The sequence below is a fragment of the Uloborus diversus genome, chromosome 1 (genome assembly GCF_026930045.1).
Source record: "Uloborus diversus isolate 005 chromosome 1, Udiv.v.3.1, whole genome shotgun sequence".
NCBI classification, from domain to species: domain Eukaryota; kingdom Metazoa; phylum Arthropoda; class Arachnida; order Araneae; family Uloboridae; genus Uloborus; species Uloborus diversus.
In genome coordinates, this window is record NC_072731.1 from 37,905,060 (window position 1) to 37,928,681 (window position 23,622).

The 23,622-nt window shown below is 29.9% G+C and overlaps 1 protein-coding gene across 1 annotated transcript in view; it reads right to left on the minus strand.

Moving 5' to 3' along the window:
- The window catches only part of LOC129234361 (cell adhesion molecule DSCAML1-like), an 87,420-nt gene extending 66,335 nt beyond the window's left edge, over positions 1-21,085 (minus strand). Inside the window, exons 1-7 of the mRNA XM_054868355.1 lie at positions 21,004-21,085; positions 19,015-19,299; positions 17,701-17,820; positions 12,096-12,281; positions 10,273-10,557; positions 7,516-7,635; positions 2,106-2,270 (exon numbers count right to left, since the gene is read on the minus strand). Coding sequence (XP_054724330.1) covers positions 2,106-2,270; positions 7,516-7,635; positions 10,273-10,557; positions 12,096-12,281; positions 17,701-17,820; positions 19,015-19,299; positions 21,004-21,085 — 1,243 coding nt within the window. The remainder of the gene's footprint in view (positions 1-2,105; positions 2,271-7,515; positions 7,636-10,272; positions 10,558-12,095; positions 12,282-17,700; positions 17,821-19,014; positions 19,300-21,003) is intronic.
- Between the last annotated feature and the right edge of the window lie 2,537 nt (positions 21,086-23,622).

Below are 23,622 nucleotides of genomic sequence, written 5' to 3' on the forward strand. Positions count from 1 at the left end.
TATTGGTAGTTTTTTTGCTTGAACGAGGTAAGGATGGGCCGCTAGTATAGATAATTAAATTCTAAGGTTTTGTATACGTCTTTTGTATTTTAACAAAAGTTTCATAAAAGTTTTAAAAATTACCTTTCTAAAATATGGATATAATTCCATAAATTCCATTCCCATTATAATTCGCACAAATCGTTACTCTGTAAAAGTAAACCTGAGTGTTTTGTTTAGAATATGGAATTGATGTAGAATATAGTTTTAGAGCATCAAATTAAAACTACAAAAAAAAAAAAAAAAAAAAAAACTTTTTCCAAAATTTTTTGGAAAAAATAAGATTATTTTCTTTCTAAGAATAAGATTATTTTCTATATTTCTTTTATAAGATTATTTCTGGTTCACTATCGATTAATACTGCAATATTATCATAGAAATCAATTTCATAATTATAAAAAACGCTGTAAATGTATCTAATGTGTGGTATTTTACGTGAACAAAATGTATATGTTTGTGCAAAAATGTGTTTTTAAATTCAATAACATATTGATAAAATACAGTATTACAGAAATCGAAATGAATGTTAAGTAAAATTGCAACTTACCTTCGCAGAAGCATTTCATCATACAGGTCGTCAGAATTGTGAGGATGATACTGTATTCAATTCGCATATTAGGATGAAAACGAAGCTGTATATTCCCAAATGTTTCAAACTGCACAGGTATAAGAAGTGATATGTCTTAGTGAAGACAAGAGCGGCGGATATAACATTATCTTTGCATGAACTGGTTGCGTCTAGTATATAACACAAATGGCAGACGTAATGGAGTATAGCTATATGGTATCGCAGCGCCACACAATGTCAAGAATCGGGAATATTTCTATATTTTTAAACGAAATCCAAACATACTTTTGATTAATACACAAAATGTTATATGTTTTTAAAAAATGCGTAATATTGTCCAACCTTCTTCACTTTCCAACAGCAAGTGTAACAAATTCGTGTTTAGAAATATGAAGTTCCAGAATTGTAATACAATTTTAGTTTTATGTTTAAGTAAAGAGCGACAACTTGTCTTTCTTTCGGCTTTGGAAGTAAACAAGGGTACTAGAATAAATGTAATTATAACAATAATAATAATAATAATAAAATTCTTCTATAGCACACTATGTGCATACTCGTATTAAAACTTAAAGCTTCCCTGAAAAAGAAAGCAATCAAAAGAAAAAAAAATAACTAAGTCAATTCTGTAAAAGAATTTTGCAAATTAACGCATGCAAAAAAATACTGCGAGAATCATACATAATCCGCAAAGTATCTGATTTGTCTCAATATTTATGACTTCAAACTGTAGGGCTGAAAATTGAATATAATCTATAAAGGTTTTGCTTTAAATTTTAAATCAATAAGAATACAATTAAAATTTGCGTAAGACAGGTAAAAAAATTTCGGTGCCATAATTAATATCTGTAAAAATACTGTCAATTATCACTAAAAATTCAAAAGTTTTTTTACAGAATATTGTATCAACAACTGCCCAAAATGTCTGACAAAAATGTTCAAGAATAAGTGTTCATAAATGATCAGTATCACTGCACTCTAAAAACAACAATTTCAAAAATGACGAAAAAGTACTAAAATTTGAACATATCGCGAGTCAAAATGGCTTCCACTACGTGGTATTCAAATTTGAAACATTCTAATACACATCAAATACTCAAATCAACATGTGAGCTCATTTTTGAGGTATTTGTCCTCGTTCTTGAATAAGTAATAATTTCAAAACCGAGTATTATGTACTCATTTTTGAGTATAAAATCATTCAGCACACTATTTGAAAACAAAGTGAAAACGAATTAAAAGCGTCATATTTTTCGAAACAATCAGTATATCAACTTCTTCCAACAGGAAGTGCTGCAAATGAATTGCAGATGCATTAACGAAAACATTTCTCATATTCGTAGAGTAAGAGTCTCATTCTGAGTTAAAATGCACTATGAAATGTTTACGAAGCCATTTACACTATGAAGTAAGGTAACATAATATTAAGCTCTACAGAATAATTAAATTTAAAACATTTTTCTAAAGTGCAACGCAAATTTTAGCTACATTAAAGTCATACCACGTATTGTGACAGTAAAATTAACAGCGATACTTGGGTTGACGCCATTATCTGCTACACATTCGTATAAACCTGCATCTTTATATGAAACAGAAGATAATATTAATTTTCCATCTCTTTCGTTTTGATCTTTAGCATTCAAAATCTCTGGGTTCACGTTCTGATCTGAAAGAAAAAAAAAATTATCACTAAGGGAGGCGGCTGGGTTAATAAGAGACAAAAGGAGAAATAAGAGACAAAACAAATAAATAAAATCTATACTAATATTCCAAATAACTTAAAACAAACACCTCATATTAAAAGAACTAAATGAACTCCTCTTGATTTTTCAGATGATTATTTAACATAAATATTTTAGTTGAAAAATGTTTAAAAATTTCAATACATTCTTGTCTCTAATAACCCCATGTGCGGTAATAAGAGACTAATGTTGCAACTCTAAATATATAGCGAGGTAAAATCATGATGTGTAAGGACAAACATCTGCAAACAATTCTAAATCTGCCAATATTTATTAATTTTTGTTATTTTCATCCATTTAAAAAAAAAATATTTTTTCTCAACAGTTAATGTTTACAAATGTGTTTGTGAAATTCATTTCTTCTATAATAATGCTCCTAAAAAGTATTTACTGATAGTTCTAAATAATGTACATAACCTAGGGATTAACCAAAAACATCAATATATAATTTTTAAAGTGGCCAGAAAGTATTTTAAAAGTTCTCTAAAGTATATTCAAAAAGATGTAAAAAACGTATAAAGAGCACAAGTGTTATTAGGGCTTTTTTTCCTAGTATCTAAGTATAAATTAACTTAGGCGATTTATTATCTAATGAAGTAGTAGCGAATTATTAGTTACTTACAGACACTCTACTTATAAAATCATACATTTGTAACATTTAAATATGGTCTAATCTGATGAGTATAGCTGATTTTAGATTTAGGCTGCGTTGAAAAAAAGCTTTTCTATGAACTGCCTAAACTTAGACTAATCACCAAACACATTGTATTTTACCTAAGACAAACATATTTGTTAGTATGGGGCTATAGGAGACACCTGTCTCTTATTCCCCCCCCCCCAAAGTAAAAAGGGGATACTAAGAAACTGGCCAACAACCTGTAAATAAAGAAGGCTTTCCAGATTTCAAAAATTAATACATCAATAATCATACTCTTGGTCAGAAGTAGGGATTGCAATACCGGACCAAAAATTCAATACCGGTATTCGGTATTTTTAAAACATGATACCAGAATACCGGTATTAATACCGGTATTGGTTGAAAAAATATGAATATTTGTACGACTATTTTAGCCATAATGCACATTACACAATACGTCCATCTGTACCTATATCGATTTCCTGCGTTTCTAATGCTTTTTATAAAGCTTTTCTATAAAAAAAACATTAGAAACATATTATTTTAGGTGTCACTACTGTAATGTAATATTAAAGTTTAAAACAAACCGTGCAAAAAACATTGGAATTAGAAAAGTCTTTTTTTAAATACCTCCATAACATACTAATTTCGAATGATTATATTTCCGAAAGTAATAGGAGTGACACCGATTTTTTTATTTCATATGTTAGACGAATATGTTGGTTATCAAACTTAATTAGTTTCAGATCTCTGCTATGAGGGTAAGAGTAGTAGTTAGATTTTAAACATTTGCATTTTTGTGAAATTTATCACATAACAGTTACAATATCTTCTGGCGCCCTTATAGTGACACCAATTTTATTACATATTTTTGATGTATGCAAGTGTAGCTAGGAATTTATGTAAAAACGTTGGTGTCATCATGAAGGCGCTTTGAGAAAATTGGCATTGAATGTAGTAAAAAAAATCATTTTTGGTCATTTTTTAACGGAGTTTATGGCCGTCGCCCTCGTAGTGACACCGATTTGACAGCTGTAATAGTATCTAAGAAGACCACACAATAGTATAGAATTTAAAAATCCATGTCATTATTGGAGCGCTTAAAGTAACAAGTACTTTAAAATCTGCAAATTTGAAAAACACGCAAAAATGTGCCACGGCCACTAAATTTAAAAATTTAATTTCCCCAAAACGGTAAGGCAGACGAAGCTCATATTTTGCACAAACATTACATTCATGATAAGGAACAACATTTAAAAAAAACAAAAATAAACAAAATCTAAAATGTCAACAATCACAACCTGCTTGATCCTTACAGACAATGGCTCTTAATGATATTCTATTAGTTTATGCATTTGAAGCTAAATTTTTACATTAATAGATTGATTTCGGTTCTGTATCTTGGGAAAATAAATGTACATTTAAAATATAAGTAGATATTTAATAAGTTAAATTGAAAATTCTTGAATTAAAACTATTTATTATTTTCAGAAAAAACCGAAAATACCGGTATTTTCCTCAGCAAATACCGGTATTACAAAACTGCAAAATTGCTCGAAATACCAGTATTCGGTATACCGGTATTGCAATCCCTAGTCAGAAGTTTATCCATTAATAACTCCCAAACACCTCACCTACAAAATAAAAAATAATAAAACCGTAAGAAAAGTAACGAACTTTTAAGGTAAGTTCAATGTGAAGGTTTTTTTTATTGTATGAAAAAAATCATAACATGTTATATATAACTTTTAAATAAGTATTGTAGTAAAGTATAGTTGAGGGTAGTAGCCCAAAGCGAGTTGGCCTTCGTATGCCCTCCCCCTATAGTGTGTAAGCGACGATGCATACGTATGATGTGTTTACCTGAACACCCCCCGAGTTTTAATCAGTCCCAGAGAAGCAGCAGTGAAGCGCAATGGCGCAACCAGGCTTTAAAAAAAATGATACATTTCTAAAAAAACTTTGTAACTTTTGATTAGTCGAAGACCAGCTTATTTTTTTTATTGTCAATAATACTACGTTATTCTGACACTATCCACCTACAAACTACGATAGTCTTTTCGTTTGTTTCTTTTTTAAATTCAATGTTATAATTGGTGAAATAAAAAACGTGCCTTTGAGCAAAGCGCGTAAAAGCGGGTATAGGACTTAAATCATATATTTATTTATAATTTCTTGACTCATGAGTTGACTTAGATTTTCTACTTCAATAGGATAAGTATAACTTCAAAAAATATTTTTTAGGATGGCAATAAATTAGTTTATTAATTTAATCAGTTATTTCTTTATGTTTTATGAGCAAATGTGCTAAATTTAGATTGGATAAGTACAACTGCTGTATATATTTTTATATAATGCCAGGTATATAGTCAACTATTTTAACCATTTGTAACTTCATATTTGATTGGCAAATGCACTAAACCACATATAGTTTAGCTTACCCGCTTTGAGTTCCCTGGTAGGGCAAAGCGGGTTTTTCAAATGTTTACAGTTTGATAAAAAATAAGTACTGGATTTGAAGCAATACAAAAACCCCTTTTCAAGAACCGCTAGGAAATAAAATCGAAATTGTTGTGATAAAAATCCAAAAACTACAATTTTCGAACGTTCTTCGAAACCTACCCGCTTTAGGCCACCTTCTCTTACATCTGGTACTTTATGCTACATATTTTTGAAGTTGTCCAAGTATTTTTTTCCTCGTAATCTTTTGACTGCGTCTCTTATTACCCTGACCTCCCCTATAGTTACGGTTTGTGAAAAAGGCCAAAAAATAGTGAAAATATAAGGAGGGTGAGGCAAATAAGGCCTCGTAGACCATGAAGCCCCTCCCCTTACTTTCTATATAGGATTGCGCTATAGGATTCGCTAGATCGTGTTTCTATCTTCATGGGAAAGCTTAACTAATGATAAAGAGTTACTCCTATAACCAAGCAGTTTATTATTAACTAGGGGGTATCCGCACGGCTTTGCCCGCAGTAGAAAATTAAAAGGTCTACTAGAAGAAACTAAAAGGTTAGCTTGTATATTTACAAATAATGGATGATCATTTTTTTTGCCAATTTGTTTTGTTCATTTGCTCGCCTGTGTTCCACGTTATGACAATTGGCTCATCCACGTTATGGTAATTTGCTCGTCCGTGTTATGGTAATTTGCTCGTCTACGTTATGATCATTTGCTCGGTAAAATGTTCTTAAAATTGGAATTTAAAAAAGAACAAATCGAACTTTTGAAAAACCGCTTCGAGGTGCACAACCACATGCTACAAACTAATTCTGGGCCAAATTTTGTGAAAATCGGCTAAACGGTGTAAGCGCTGTGCGTGTCACAGACACCCAAACAGATATCCGGATGAGATCCAGACTTTCTGCTATATTACTACTAAAGATAGGGAAAGCTGTAGTGGGTTATTACAAAAGAATTTTGTTAAAATTGCTTGATCTTATTTTACGGCAAATTTTGTTTCTTCATGGTTCACTTTAGTTTTTTTTAGGACAAAAAAGTTGCTTATTTTACTGAAAAGCCTAATTTATGTAGTTACGAGTTCAAAAAGAAAATGTTCATTGCGTACTGTTTTTCCTGTGATTTGATAACGATAGAAAAGAAGATTATAGCTCAATAAGACCAAGATCGGCATCATTAGTGATACGATGACCTAATTAAGATATCAAAGGATCGAGTGAAGGATTTTAATTTGTTCTGCATATGCTGTGCATATGTGAGCGAATTGTGGGCACGAGTGACCAAAAAACATAAAATGGTTTTGACCTCTTAGATACTTCTGAACGTTTCACTCATTGCTGTGTTTTAGATATTAAAATTAATTTTTAAAGCTCTGATTTATCAAGCAGAAGATACATAACTGCAAATTTATAACACTGAAATTGTGTTTTTAAAATGACAACAATATGTTGAACAATTTTTAATTTTCTATGACGATGTGCATTTTAAGCAGAATAGTAGCTATAGATTTTAAAGGCGAGAAAATACTCCTTTACTTTTTTTTGTTCTGGATTTACATTAAACTTGAAAGCCTGAAATATACGAAAACAGTTTTAGTGATAAATTCTATTTAAGTAAACTAACTTTCTAAAGATGAAACGAGGGAAAGAAGAGATGCTTGTACGATTCTAATTGGAATGTTTGACATTATGTATTTACAAACAGAACATTCAAGTTAAACGTTTTCAAAAAAAAACGGATTGCTTTTTTGTCGATGCTAAATATGTATTTGAAATACAAAGCATGAAAATAAGCTTGACGCAATCTTTTAGGGGTATTTCCGGTTTTTAATGCGTGAAATACGCTTATAGAGAAGCTAAACATTTCTCTCATTTCTAAGTTCCAGTCAGTTTTTAGCACAGATTTTTCCGACAGTTTTCTGAAGCTTTAAAACAGCCCTTGTTAATGTTGGAAAGTGGTAAGGAAAAGGATTGTTCTTATTTCTACTAAAAATTTAATGTTTATTTGTCAGCACGCATAGATAACATCTCTAATAATTAAATACACTACAAAGAATAAGGTTCAGTACTTACTAGTGTACTTTTTCCACACTATGTTTGGTGTTGGGGAACCTGATGCTAAACAGTTCAAAACCAGTCTTTCTCCAGCTGCAACAACTTCATCCGCTGGTATAACTGACCACTTAGGAGGAGCTGAAAAAATTTGAAAGTATTTTCAATTGGATACAAAGTTTTGCTTTTACAAAATCTAAAATAAATATAATTAATATTATTTTCATATATTGTATCTTTAACAATAACATCTCCTCTTTAGAAAATTTAAACAGATGCTTTTTCTTTTTTTGACAAATAATGACGATGGTTTACAACTTATATAATATGCTTTGACTACTACGAAGCATTTTTTTACCTAAAAAATGATTCAAGCAAGGCAATTTTCAAGGAAAAGAAAATTTTCTTCAAAATAGGGCCCAAACTAGTTTGAAAATTTAACAGAATTCAAGTAAAAGAAAGTTTTTCTAGCCATTGCTTATCATATTTTTATACACTCACAACTTTTAAAACATAACCATTTCTTTTCAGGTAAGACCTATTTCAAATTAATTTTTACCAAATTACTCCAAATTCAATATTTGATGGATATGAAAGCTACAGACCTAAATTTAAGCAATTTAAAGTGCGAAATTTGCACACTAGCATTTTCTTATTTGAATGAAATGTCAAAGAACTTAGCATTTTTGTCATACACTGCCTGATTTTGAAAGTAAAACACAACTAAATGCTTAGTTTTTAAATGAAACTGTGAACGTTTTCATAAAATATTGCACAAAATAAATATAGTAATAATAATAATATTATTATTAATAAGATACTGAATTTTCAATACATTTTTCATGCTAAGATAGAATTTTATAATACACATTGAAATTGTGTATTATAAAATTACCATTCCACAATTTAATCAGCTATGTCATATCAGAAGTTTCATCATTTAAAACATTTGATTGTAATTTTTGAAGTCGAAACAACGAGCTTCATTTCTTTCAAATTGAACTGAAACTGCGAATGAATTATTTTGTAAGGCACTGAAGCAGGAATTATTCGTAATAGAAATAGTAATATCACTTCGAATGAAACTCACGTAACTTTGATTTCAAAAATGGCATATTTGAAGCAATATATCGTATGAATTTCTAATTGAAAGGTGACCCTGAATGAAAGTGGCGACAATAATTTTTCATTTTGCGAAAACTACACTTCAATAAACAGTATAAATAAAAAAGTCAAATACTTGCATAATCAATGTTTTCAATCTAAAAACGTTGCGTGGAATATTTTATTTTATGTAAATGGTCTTAAACACATCCGCGTTACCACATCGCTCAGTGAGTATAGTATTGTGTGTTATAACATTCGGATCGATTTACAACATACAGATGGTATGTTCGTCCTTTTAAAAAATATAAACACTAAAAGTGAGATTTTTAACCTTTGCCTCATAATTTTCCCACAAGGGGAGAAGTCCGTAAGCCCAAAAAGCACTCTTATTAAAAATAAATGATTAATATCAATATATATATATATATATATATATATATATATACACCAGTGGTGCCTAACCTACGACTCGCGGAACACATCCGGCCCGCGAAGCTGATTCGTATGCCCGTTGTTTGTTCAATGTTACAAATTAAAAGGCACGATTAGCGATAAAATGACAAATTTGGAGCCAAATATTTCGAAATTGTTTTCTGAAAAACATGCATTTAATGAAATAAAAATCAAAAATTGATAACATCAATTATTGGTTTGTAGTTTTCATGCCTTTTTCCATATCTTTACGTGTCATTTACAAAACAATGAAATATTTTGAAATTTTATATGTGTTCTTGCCCGCGAGAATGATTTTAGTATGAGTTTTAGTACTCGGGCAGAAAAAGGTTGGGCACCATTGAACACTTATCCGGCAAAAGTTTGTATATTGTTTTTACTTTTATTTTTCATAAAATGAAAAAAAAAAAAGAAACACAAAATAATTGTTTTAATTCATTTAAAAGAAAACTAATTTGGAGGACTTTATTTTGAAGCCCATTAAGAATGGAACGTATAAAATTTTTTAGTCTACTACTTGAAGTTTAAGCTGCTCAATGTGCGCTTGTCAACTTTACGTATACATTTTCAAGGAAAGAATTGGCTCAGCTAGTTCAATGACATGTGAAAAAGTAGTCGTATACATTGTGAAGCATTTGAAATATCCTTAGATTGATTATGTATTAAAAAACGCATATTACGTTCTTAGAACAAGCAATTATTGGTTTTACTTATACCTGTTATGGAAACATCGGAATTTAATGTTATTTTTTATATTTATAGTATTTTGTGTTAATAAACTTTTTCAAAGTAAATTGCAAAATTTTATTTTAGTTCAGCTCATGACGCATGACAATTTAATGCTTGAAATAGTAAAATAACGATTGAGATTTTACAATCTCATCAGCAATTGTTGTACATACCAGATAATCCATCACCTGTGCTCCTATTTCTGTTTTAGCTCTAATGTTAATCCAAATGCAATAACTATAAAACTATAAAATCTTACAAACTCTTAAATTGAAATATTAAAATATCAGTAAAAAGTAAGTAAAGCATACTCAATGTGTTCCTCCTTAAATAAATGTCTCTGTTTAACTAGAAGTTAAACAATGTTTGACTGTTATGCTGCTCAGGGATTCATAAAAAGTACCCATGAGGACACATATATTCTAATTAAATCACTGTTGCATAAAAGTACTTTTAAGTAACATAGTAACATTAAAAAAAACACATTACCTTTAACATTTAAGAAAGCAGAGTACTTAGACGCTCCTGCGGAGTTTGTAGCAGTGCAAGTATAATTTCCTTCACTTTCATGAGTCACGCCGTCCAATATTAAAACAGAAAATTCTGCACTGTTTTCAATTCGGACATTTTTAAAGGCATTATCGATGGATTTTCCATTTTTATGCCACTGGAAATGTAGGGGCTTTAAAATTGACACTGCCAGACACGTAACAGACACAACTTTACCTTCCACAATGTTATCTTGGAAGAAAAACTTCTGTATTTCTGGTACTCCTGTGGAACAAAAAGAACAAAACTATTTTCTTCTGTAAGGCAAGACGTTTTAAATGAGTTAAAAATTCAAGGTGGCATGCATGTATTGTTATGTAAATTAATGTTCAAACTGACTACGTAACCCAAAAATTTAATCTTTTTACATTCAGTATCTAAATAATTAAATTCAATATCTATAATGATAATTAAAAAAAACACTTTTGAGGTAAAAAAAGGATTTAATGGAAAAAACAAAATGCATTATATCTAGCAAAAATTCAGTTTTTTTTTGCTCACGGAAATTATTTTTAGGACATCGTTTGCTGTGATTCGTTACGTTATTTCAAATTTAATACATTTTCGGATTTAGATTATAGATAATCCTTGTCTTATTTTTCAGACAAACTGGCTCTTAAAATAGTTTTTATCGCAAACTTATTATAAATCATTAGTATGATAAAATATGATTTACTAAGTAGTTGAAATATTGCATAGAGGGGAATCGTTTCTATTACAGAAAAACACAAAATTTCACTCTCAAAATCTTGCATTTTTGTAAGCAATACATTTTATAAAGTGTGTGTAATCGCAACATTTTTATAAAATTTGACATTTAGAAAGTGAAAGTACACTACGAAAATATTCACTTTGATGAAAACTTTTATCTTGGAGAAGAGAGGAGGGGAAGAGAATTCAGGGATTAAATAAAATGTAATAAACACAATTTTACATAGGAAAACAAACAAAAAATGTGTTCTTACCTGCTGAAAGCAAAGAAGCAAGCTTCATCATACATAGTAGCACTAATGTAAAGGATAGCAGGTTTCCTGTTGGATATATAAGCATCTTCTTTTTATATGACATTCAAAAAGTATTTTCCTGTATCTCCTTATTTCCTTAGCGTTTTTTTAAAAGAAAATATATTTCAACTGATTTAAAAACGTGAGCATCATGCATTTGCTTCAGAGTTTATGAAAGTTCCACCATTACTAATGGTTGCTTTATGTGATGCAAAATAACACCATCCAACAGATAGGCAGCGCCACACTTTGACAAGATTTTCAACTACAAATATAACTAAGTCATATTTTTCTCAACTTGAAAAATACATATTATTTTTACTTTAAACAAACCTTTATGTAATTGGTTTTAACACGATTTTGGTTATATACATATATATAGGAGTGAAAAACTGAAAAATAAGTTAAATAATGGTTTTCTACTAGGTACGTTGAACAGTATCTGAGTTAGAAAGAATTTTTCAAGTACTGCGGGTGCAATAAAATCTGTGGGCAAGTTATAAAGCATTTTTAGTCTAAAAGATTTTTTTTTAATTACTCAAGTCGTCAGCATATATTTTTTTTGCTTGATAAAGACACATATTAACTTGAAGTTACACCCGAAAAGAAAACAATCTTTTGAAGGAAACATAAGCTTTAATTTTTAGTTTAACATTAGTACATTGGAAAAAATATAGCTATAAACAACAAAGACAAATAAAATTACTGCCTGAAAAGAAATAAAGTTAACAGTGCTTCGATAGCTTTAGTTCAAAATACTCTTAATTTTCCTACCACGTATTGTTATGGAAAAATTAGCTTTGATATTAGGAGACACGCCGTTATCAGCTACGCATTCATAATAGCCAGCATGCACATCCGATACCGATAGTACCGTTAGCACACCATCACTGCCATGATCTTTGCTCGTCGGTTGCACGAAACTGTTTTCTGCCGAATTTGAATCTGAAATAAATGAATAAATTAATAAATAAATTGATAACAAGGTAGTAACATTAACTATGATGAAACAATGAAAACCTTTGCTTGATTAACTATAATTTGTCATTTTGAAACCATTCTTTAGAACGATAAAGAATAGTAAAAATTTACAAATATGAAATTATTAAGTGTAGACTGATTGTAACGTAACATCACAAATACATTATTATAATCAAAAGTATTAAGCCTTTTTCAAAAATTAAAATTTGAAAAATTTCTCGAGAAATAACACACCGGTTCTTTAAGTTCTGTCTCATAAAAAGAATGCTACAGCTGACAGTTTTCAATAAAAACTATATAACCCATGCATTTAGAGGCCCAGCATCAAACTGAAGAAACCAAAAATTTTTTTCATCATTCTTTATGTAAACAGCTGGGAATACGTTAAAAATTTCAGAAACTTGGTAACTTACTTTTTACAATAATTTTACAGATTTTTTGATAGCATCACTTATTTTCATGAATGTATAGGGGAAACCCGGGCAACGTGAATACCTTAAGATTTATTTGATTATTGTCGTTTAGTTATTGCTTTGGAAATTGAAACAATTGTTTAAAATCATTCTTCATTTAATGAACTTACGTAATGCAGTTACAGTTGTACTTAATATAAATTACACTATTAGATATAAGGCCAGTTTTCAACAATGGCATAAATATCCACTTTGCCCAACACCCCCGGTAAAGTGGATTTGGTACCAGGGTAAAGCGAACACCAAAATTATTTGCCATAAAACTAAACATTAAAAGTAAAATAACCATCGAAAACTAAAGGAACTTATCCGAAAAACATTTTTTTGCTACAATGCTAATTATTGTAGTTATTACAAACAAAGAAATTGAATTTAAAAATAAAATGAACGTCGAAAATTAAAGGAGCATATTAAAAAACATTTTTTGCTACAATGCAAATTATTGTAGTTATTACAAACAAAGAAATATAACAAAAAATAAAACCAGCATCGAAAATTAAAAGCTCATATTAAAAAAACAATTTTTTACAATACAAATTATTATAACAAACAGAGAAATTAAAGTAAAAAAAGTCAATATCCAAAATTTAGGAGCATATTTAAAAAAAAACCATTTTTCTACTACAATACTAATTATTGCAGTTATCACAAAGAAAATCATTACTGTTTTGGAATGCTGAACACTTTTTATGACATCACTGAGAACAAATACACATTGTATCCGTTGGCCGATCAACTTCTTCAATGAACATTTCATCACAGAAAATGCACCCTTCATTATCAAATTTCTTTACTCCCTTCTTCTTATCATTCTCTTATGCAGTCCTGTGTTTTGTACCAGAGATGTTTTTGGTAGTGGTCTTTTTAATAGTCTTTTGAGAAGCTTTAGTCGAAACATCATCTAATTACTTCATGACAGTCTTTTTTTATATTTAAAATTTTTGTTTCTGATTCTCCTTTACTGGAGTACTTGTCAGGAGTGTAGAAGTCTGTAGCTTTAGATTACGTGTTGTTATTGGTTTAGCAGGCTGAGAAATAGGCCGTAAAACTGAAGGACTGTAGTAGTTTTTAGCACATCCATCCCCCGCACATAGGGTGAAGCGGCGGGAACATCATTACCTTGGACTTATTCTGTTGTTTCAGGTTCCATGGGAGTATAAGGACGGTCTTCAATGGTAGCATTGTCTAGAGATCTTAAATTTGAAGAACTTCCAGGTTCGAATGAAGTTACATGTCATGACCGGGCATAGTGAATATGGTATCCACTTTGCCCAATCCGCCTTGCCCTTTAGGTACATTTTTGAGGTTACTAAAAACTACTAAAAAATCAGAGCATTTAAACTCGTCGTCTACGGATAGTTGAAAGCTACATAATCGTACATCAAATCCTAATCATAACTAAGAACATGTCACAAATAGTATTAAAGTTATAGATGAAACACTAACCTCTGTAAACTAATATTGTTTTCCCCAAAACATACTTTGTTCAGTCACTGGCGTCGCGTGACGCGAACTCGTACCGACGTGTATGCCGCACACGGAGCGACAACAGGCGACCGTTGCTATGATAACACGGCTGCCGGCCAACTAATTATTTGGGAGTTATAGGCAAAATTCGCTTTGCCCGGGGTATCCACTTTAGCTGGGTTTCCCCTAAGCATCTATGTCCTAAATATCAATTTTGTTTACATGTGTTTAGCTCATATATTGCAGATTTTTCCGTAAAACTTTGCCAAATTTTCAAAAATTTCACAACATACAATCGAATCTTTTTCCCAAAATTTGAAAAAAGAAAAAAAAAAGATTAAATATGAACATTTAAAGCAATTAATTTCACATAACACACTCGCGAAAGATAGCAGTTTACAACATTTCGTAGCCAAATTGGTCTGGTAACTTATAAAATAATTCCAGATGGTTATCTAAACAATTAAGAAAGATATCGTTTATCCAATGAGCTAAATTTTAATGGTTCAATGATTCAGGAAAACGCGTTGAAATAATTAGGGATCGTCCACAAATAATCTGGTTTTATCACGTCTAGAGATGTAAAATTTCGGGAAATTTTGAAGTGGTGGACAAAAAACCGGTTTTTTTCGGGAAAAAAATGGAAAATTTGATTTTTCTATGAATAAAAATAGGTTTTCTTAATAGATATGTGTTTCTTAGAACATATAGAGGGTTAAACATTAAAAAATATATGCAATCTACACATCTTCTATTTCTGCTTGACCGAAATACACATAAAGTAAGTTTTATTAGAAAAAAAACTTTTTGTTTTATAACTGAGAGCTTTCTTGATCAAACACCAGAAATAAGTCGTCGTTCAAGCAATAATATTGAGCAATATGTGTATAATTATAACAATTATATGTTCTATTTTAGATTGCTTTAGAAACTTGAAATAATAATTATAATTTTTGACTTCCAAACATGATTGATATTGTTTGAAAGAAAAATAAGTATGATTTCCCTTCCTTACAATGTAACTTTACTGTATGAAAATAAAAACCATTGAGTTTTGATTTTTTCCATCCAGTCTAAGTCCAAATCAAAACTAAATTGGTTTTTCTTTCCTTTCCCACAGAAACCCCAAATCAAAACTGCGTAATGGTTTCTAAAGCTGAATCAGAACTTAAACTGGAGTTTCAGTTTATTCATACGGCTGTGCTAAGCACAGTAGTAAAAGTAGCCATACCTACACTTTTGAAAAAAAAAAAAAAACTAAATAATTATAACCAGGTTTTTCTCTATTTCGTATTTTACTTAATAAATAAAATGCTTTAGAGTCATCAAAAATATTTTTTTTATAAATTCTGAAAAAAAAAGAGAGAGACCTGAATCAAATATATGGAAGAGCCAAACTTTAAAACACAATCTCTCTGCTTGAGTTTAACTGCAGATTCCACTTTTGCGCTTGGCACGGCAGCATACAAGGTGCGGTAAAAAAAAAAAAAAACCTTGGACATAGATTGCGTCATCGAATGGAAGTAAAGTAACTTCATTTTAGTGAGCGTCTTATTCATTTTTGTCTCTCATTTTATTAGAAAATAATTTACACTGTATCTCCTAGTTTATGTATTGTTTTTCGTTTTTTTTTTTTTTTTTTTTTTTTTTTTTTTTTTTTTTTTACAATTTTAAACAAAAGACCTGCTATTTTTTAAGCTAATAGAGTGAAAGTTCGTTTGCTTGTTGTGCCTCGACAAACAGTATTTGAAGCGGTATGCCGCTTCAAGTGGCTTAGAAATTCTAGTCGATGTCCGGAAGGAGTACAAAAACGAACAGTGAACATTTTAGTAAAACATCGCCAAAATTCGAAGTCAGGCTTTGTCTGTGATAGAATCAGCACAAGCGACAAAAAATCTGTTTTTTTTTTTTTTTTTTTTTTTGAATGCGTGCCACAAAATGAATCAAAAAGTGTACCAGATTTACATTTTATAAGCCGATGTACTTCTGTGGACCTAAGAGCACTTCAGCGCACTAATGTAGACTGGACATTTCAATTCGACTCCACACCAGTTCATACAGCCAAAAAGACAAGAGTATTGCAAAGCGCATTGTTTTTGACATGATATCGTCTTTAGAGTGGACGCTCTACTCGCTAGACCTCAATCACATTTATTGCACTGTATGGCCTGTTTTAGAGTCAAAGGTTTACCCTAAACTACACATAAGTTTGGACTCTCTTTACCAATTGCCTTACAGGGAATAGGATTGATTAAAGGACTTGCAGCCCTTGAATGAAAATTTTCTATCACTTGCACTTCTGTTTTACTTAAAAAGGCGGCTAGTTTGAAACCAAATAATTTATACATTGCTAAAGGTCTTCTCATATTATTATTTTTTGTGTTTTGTTAACTTATTCATTTTTAATAAAGTTGCATGGAAAATTGCTTTCCCCTTTTTTTTGCCGCACCCTGTACATTTGGTTCGCACAGTCAGCTGAAACATAGTTCTGTGATTAAAGTTATGCTTGTTTGTTTTATGAAGAAGGAAATGCATCATAATTGAAGCATGAGAAATTTCCAATTACTATCTCTTGCTGAAAATTTCAATTAAACCTTCCTAAAAAGTTGAAAAAAATATTTTTTCAATTTTTCCGAAGTGGAAATAAATTTTTTCGAAAAGAAAACGGTTTTTTCCGTTTTTTCGGAAATTTTTCGTTTTTTTTCGGACTGTTTTCATCCCTAACCACGTCTCACTCTGAACGGTTGCTGACAAGTGTTGCCATTTTGCAAACTATCCTGTATGATTCGTCGCCTATCCGACAATAAGTGAAATTCGATTCAGTAGGTAGCCGATATATTTTTTAAGTTTTCATGATATTCAACTGGAATTACAAATAAATGAAAGCCAACGATCAAATAACAATCTCTAAAAGGGCGCGCGTTATACACATTATGTACTACCAATGTTGATTTTCTGACATTTTAATTGACTGCCATAATTGACAAAACCTTCATCTGTTCCTAAGTTTTTAAAACCTTGTCGATGACAGCGGTGATCAAACGAGGTTCTTTTTTTTCCAATTCATTTTATTTCAATCACGGTAATATTTTTTACAAAAATACATTTCACAGATAAAATAAAAGAAAAGAAATTACAAACCGAAGCATATTTCATTCTGTATATTTGATAATCCCTGACTGAGTAAGTGGGAGTAAAGTTTATAACAATAGCCCGGACTAGCTCCCACCACTCACTGTATTGCACATGCGCAAACGAAATAGACAATTCTTGGCCGACGCAGCCAACGTTAAACCAGCATGTAGGTTTGAACTTATTACTGTCAAATTCGGATCAACTTAGTTTATATAGTGCCAATTTTTCATACTGCTGTCAAATATACATATTTTTTCAACTGTATTTGTAACCGTTGAAAATAATTTGCAATAAACTAATATAACTACCTGGAAACTTTTGCCACGTGATTTTCGGCGTCGGAGAGCCTGAAGCAATGCATTGTACATTAATTTCCGAATTAATTGTAGTTACTATGTTTTTGGGTGTCACAATCCATTTAGGTGGAACTGAAAAATATAAGTCAATAAAATTATAAAAAGGAAAAGGATTATAAAAGTCAATAGCACATCTTATACATAATACACAACATCATATTTACATAACATAAAGGTAAATATTTTCTCGATAATTTCCTTTTAATCAACATATTTTTAAAGTAAAGCATACATTTTCAAATTTTGTCACACTGTTTTATAAGGTTCCATTATTTTTGAAGTTTATTTTTTAGATTGATATCCCTTTTTTCAGCTAAGAATTTGCGTTTAAAATACGAAGAAGTATTCTTAAGTTATGTTTCAATGTTTATACACAACTAACATAGTATTAAATCCTAATGGTATACCTAAATTTTAATAACTTAATTTTCGTTTATAATTTATATTGAACGAATTTTTAAGAGAGAAATTTTGAGATACAATTATCTAGTGACACGTAAATTACAAATCAAGGATTTTCTGTATCTCTACTTTTTTGCAGTGCAACTACAATGCAACTTCACAAATAAAGACAAAATATTTCCAAGGAGGTGAAAAATATTACAGTCATTTCTCCAAAATATGTACTTTTACTTCGTTAATTTAAATCAGAAAATTATTGCGAAATTTCTGAAAAACATCTTAATAATTAAATAAGCGTTTCCACAAACTTCACGTGGTTATTTATTTAAAAAATAAAAATTTTCCAAAAAAAAATCCGGTTTCAATGCAAAAAGATCCCTAAAATGATTTTTCTTGCATATTATTCAGGAATATTTCTAGTGAATACTTTTGATGTTTTTTGTTCTGCACAATTGACGCATAAACGATAACAAAAATTTAGCAAGTTTAATAATCTATGAACAACTAGCTCTCCTCTACCATGTTTAAGAGGATATCATTTGTGCGATATCTTTAAGACGTGAAAAACAGGAATTTTCTAGTAGTAATTTGATTCCTTCTCTATTTTGAAATATTAATGATTAGATATTAGCATCTGACGAATTTTTACCGTCTTTATTAAATTTTTACTATAAAAACCAATTGAATTTATAGAACGTATTAAGTAACTATCCCTCAATTCACATTTGATTGCCAAATAAACGTTAAAAACGTTTAAAAGATCATAATATATTAACAGAAAACAAACTAAAATAAAAATTGAGTTTTACCAATATGTGCATTATTGTTCAAAAGGTTCAAAACCAAGAAAAACGTTTCACATACCTTTTATTTCAAGCCTTGCGGTATGTGTTGCACTTCCGAAGGAGTTACTCACTCGGCAAGTATAGTTTCCGCTACTTTTTAAACTCACGTCATTTATTATCAAAACTGAATAGTCTCCACTATTGTCTATCCTTATATTCTTCGCCGATTCAGTAATAACATCTCCATCTTTCTCCCATGTGAATGATAAAGGCTTGGTTGTAGATACTACTAAGCATGCAACAGATGCAATATCACCTTCTTGTATCTTCTCTTCAAACGTGAATTTCTTGATTTTTGGTAGTTCTGTAACAAATATTATTCGTAAGTTAGTCAACTGAAATAAATTAAAAAATGCATAGATTGTAGGTAGAACAACATTTAAAGCCTCAGATTTAAAATAAACTTAAGGAAACATCATTTGATACTAAATCAAAGAATTAATTTTAAAATTAATTTTTAGGTATTAAAAAACACTATTTATAAACGAAATACGATATTTTATATTTTTAACACTTTAGGAGCTATTAACGAAATCCGAATCAAAAAGTCTAAATTACAAGAGAAGTTAAAGGAGGTGTGTTTCAAATGAGATGCAATATTACATTAAAAAGTTTTTTGTTTTTAATGTTTGAAATCATTCACTTTTGGTATTTAGTTGTATACTTCGCCAAAAAAAGTTTTTTTTTCTTCAAGTATTTAGTGAGATACACCTATAAAATAATTTCTAAAGAAAGCGGCTCTGAACTTAAATATCAAGTATGATTATACTGGAAAAAATTCCTACAAAGCATTTTCATAAGGATTAGCGACGCTAATAATTTTTTCACGGAATAATAAATCAGAATTAGAGATCAGGATCAAACAGTTTCGACTGTTAACTTCAGCCCAACTAGCGTTACAGCTATATCAACAGACGATTCGCACTTGAAATGAAAAAATGAAAAAAAAAAAAATAAAAATAAATAAATAAGTAAATAAATAAAAAAGTATGATAAATGATGATGGCTTGCAATTCTGCAATATTACATTTCTATTTTAATTACGTAAAATAAAATAAAGTTTTCTTTCGGATCGAATTGCTTTTCATTATATTTTGCTAATAAATCACCAGAAAAAATTAAAATTAGTAGTTTTTCTAAAAGTTAATAGAATTTAAACTATTTGTTTAGTTGATAAACACATTGATTTATTTTAATGAATTAATTGTTTTTCTTTTCTAATATTCTATCATTCTATTATGTTATTTTCTATTACGCTATGCATTATATCAGACTTAAAAATCCATCTACTAAAGTCTTTTTGGAGAAAAATCCACTTTAAAAGTTTTGTTTTGTAATCCTGCTTTTAATTTTTTAGAAGTAGTAAACATTTTTACCATTATGATACCATAAATGTGATAAACTACTGCATCATTAAAATAATTGCCCTTGATACCGATGATATTCTAATTGGGGAGACCTCACATCTATGTTTCTCGCTAATAAAAATTTCTCAGATGGCATGATAAATCTTCTTGAATGGATATAATAGAAAATAAACGCATAATCCGTTACAACAAAGAACATTTATAAGCACAATCTTGTTACATATAAATACATAGCCATATAATTATAAATTTAAAACTCATATATATTTTTTTATCTTATGAAATCTACATTCATGTACATCAAAACGTCAGCACTCCACGTATTTCGTACATCTAACAGTAACTCGATTTTGCCATTAATTATTTTTTTACCATTGGGTTCTTTAATTCTAATTATTTTTACAATTTCTTTTTTTTCACAAACATAACTATTTTTATAGGAAAGAAAATCGGTAGTTAGATAAGCTACTTTACAAATTTTCTCCAGCCACACTATCGTTTTACAGAATTATTTAATGTTTGCTAAATGTTTGCAGGAAATTGAAACCACTGAAAAAACTAATGGTTCTTAAATACAATATAAACAGCTAAATATGAAAAGCACAATTTTTACTGAAGAACAATGTAAAGAATTCACTTACCTGACATTAATACTCCTTGTAATATTGTTTGAATGACCACATAGGTAAGAGAGCTCTGAATCCACCAATTAAAATCTTTCATTTTTAGTAAATCAGACAGCTTTCAGTCAATTTAGTCACTTAAGTTTGTACTGTTGCTTCACACATCATACGACTAAACATGGCGTAGATAAATAAAATACTGGAAGCTCTTCATTTCAGTTCCGTGGACCGTCAGCGCCACATGTTGACAGTAAAATAAACTATATGTTATTTAGAGAAAGAAGTAATATACTTTTCCCTGCTAAGTAATTCAAAATAATAATAATGATCAAAACTGTGATAATCAAGTTTTTTCAAATTTTTAGCAAACAAATATTATGTTCATTACTACTTTCAAGAAAATAGTAAGTTCATATTTCGCTGAAATTTTTCACAATTTCATTAGAACTTTGAAACTTTTGCTCAACAATACCATATAGAAGTTGAGAAACTATTTGAAACATTAAAAAATATATGGATGTGCTCTAACATGATCATTTTAATAATTGGTGAGTTGGTAAGAAGTTTTACCTTGAAATGCGAATCTAGTTGACACTGATATTGTGATGAACAATGCGTGGCTACACATTATTGAAACATTTATTAAGTGACAAAAATTTTAAATGTCAATTATACGATTGAAATTATATTCGGGACAAAAATGCGTAAACTAGCCTTTTTTTCGAAAATAGATAACATTCTAAATCATTTGTAATGAATTTTTTTTACATAATTCATAAAATAGTTTCTAAATTTATGTACAAAACACTGAAATATGCAAAAAACTGAGGGATAAACTATCAAAATGTATTATCATACAAAGGCAATACTTGATGCAAATATATGAAGAACTTAACTCCGATTGATTAACAAATATAAGTTATACTTACAGTTAAAAACACATACTTTCACTTTACAAGTAATTACGCACATATATTCAATACTATAACTAGAAATACATTCAGATCAGGTAGTTGTTGTTACTTTGCAGCAGTTGAGGGCAAAATGTAATAATACCGTATCAGAATTTGGAATTCCAATAATAAGATCAAATAAAGATGTAAAAACTGAAAACGCATATGTGTTTTTAAATTAAAACTTTCATTTATTTGTTTTTAAGATGCTGGAATAAAATAATCATGAGAGTAAAATAAACTTATCACAAGAATACAAGTAACAACACATCTTAGCATCAGTTTTGATAAAACATCAGTTTAAAAATGTAGACACAAAACTTTTCAAACGCTCAGAAACAACAAAAGTTTTAGTAGCTTGCTTTTCGCAGCAGTTTTTTGACATAATGCGGCGTATTTTAAGGTTATATCAAGCATTTTGTTGATCATTTGAAATTAAGTTACTTGAGAGGCACAATTACTTGAAAGGCAAAGTTGTAGCGATAAATGTATTATTTAAAACATTTGTTAACCAACGCTAGAGCAATACAAATCGTGCGGTACTAATAATAAAATAGGAAATCGTCGACGAATAGTTCCAAAATCTAAGAAATAATAATAAAATAATGCATAGTAGTGGTTAAACTTAATTGTTTAATTATGTGATGTGAATAACGAACTTTTATGAGGAGTGAAATGTCTGCAGAAAAATCTGACGCTACTTTAGCTTGCATTCCGCTTTTTTCTTTCCATTTCATGTTGAAATTCTACCTTCATTACATCAAAATCAGCATACCTTTTAAAATTGTAAATGTAGAAGTATAACTTGCTCCGCCTAATGTACAAATTTTCAACCGCTTGCTCTTGTATATATACGAAGATAGGGAATCACATAAGAACACACATTTTTACCAATTTTATAACTTTTCAGAATAAAAATGATAATTTTTTCTCCGACTTTGTTTTCTCCTGACTATATAGAATCTATAAAAGAAATAATAATGACAGGAATCTAGAATTTGCGGCTGCTATGTTTGTAGCATCAGTCACAAAAGTTAGTTAAGTAAAGTAAATTGTCTATAGATACAAAACGGCTGAAAAAATCATGAGCATTAAAATGACTTTGGGTAACTTATACACATCACAAGAACATTTAAAGATTTTGTGGAGCTGGCTTTCCTTCTATGTTTCACCTTGAACAGTTATGAACACTAGTTAAGTATGTTTAAAATAAAAATCAGCGCATAACACGTAATTGAACTTGAAGAAAACAATAATAACAACGCAAAGTACATACTGCTTTTTTACCCAACCAAAGTTTAGAAAACTCCATATTTGATTGAAGAAACACTGAATAAGTGCCATACGCTTTCTTATAATGAACAACTCTTCAACTGTTATGGTTAAACGAAAATTCTGGGAAAAATGAATCGCTTTTTTTTGCGTTGTAAAGACAGTTGATTATCTACATAGCCCCACCGAACAGCTTATAGAATATTATTTTACATAAGACGTGTGACCAAATATTACGCACATAATCCCACTGTGAGTCATCATTTTTTGAGTAAATATATTTTGTCGGATTTTTTTTTTTGACATGAAGAATTAGTGAGAGTGTAATACAAATATGTTTCATTAATCACACGCACCATAATAGCATCCAACTGTTACAAATCGCTAGGATATGTTATTTAGTTTCTCATGT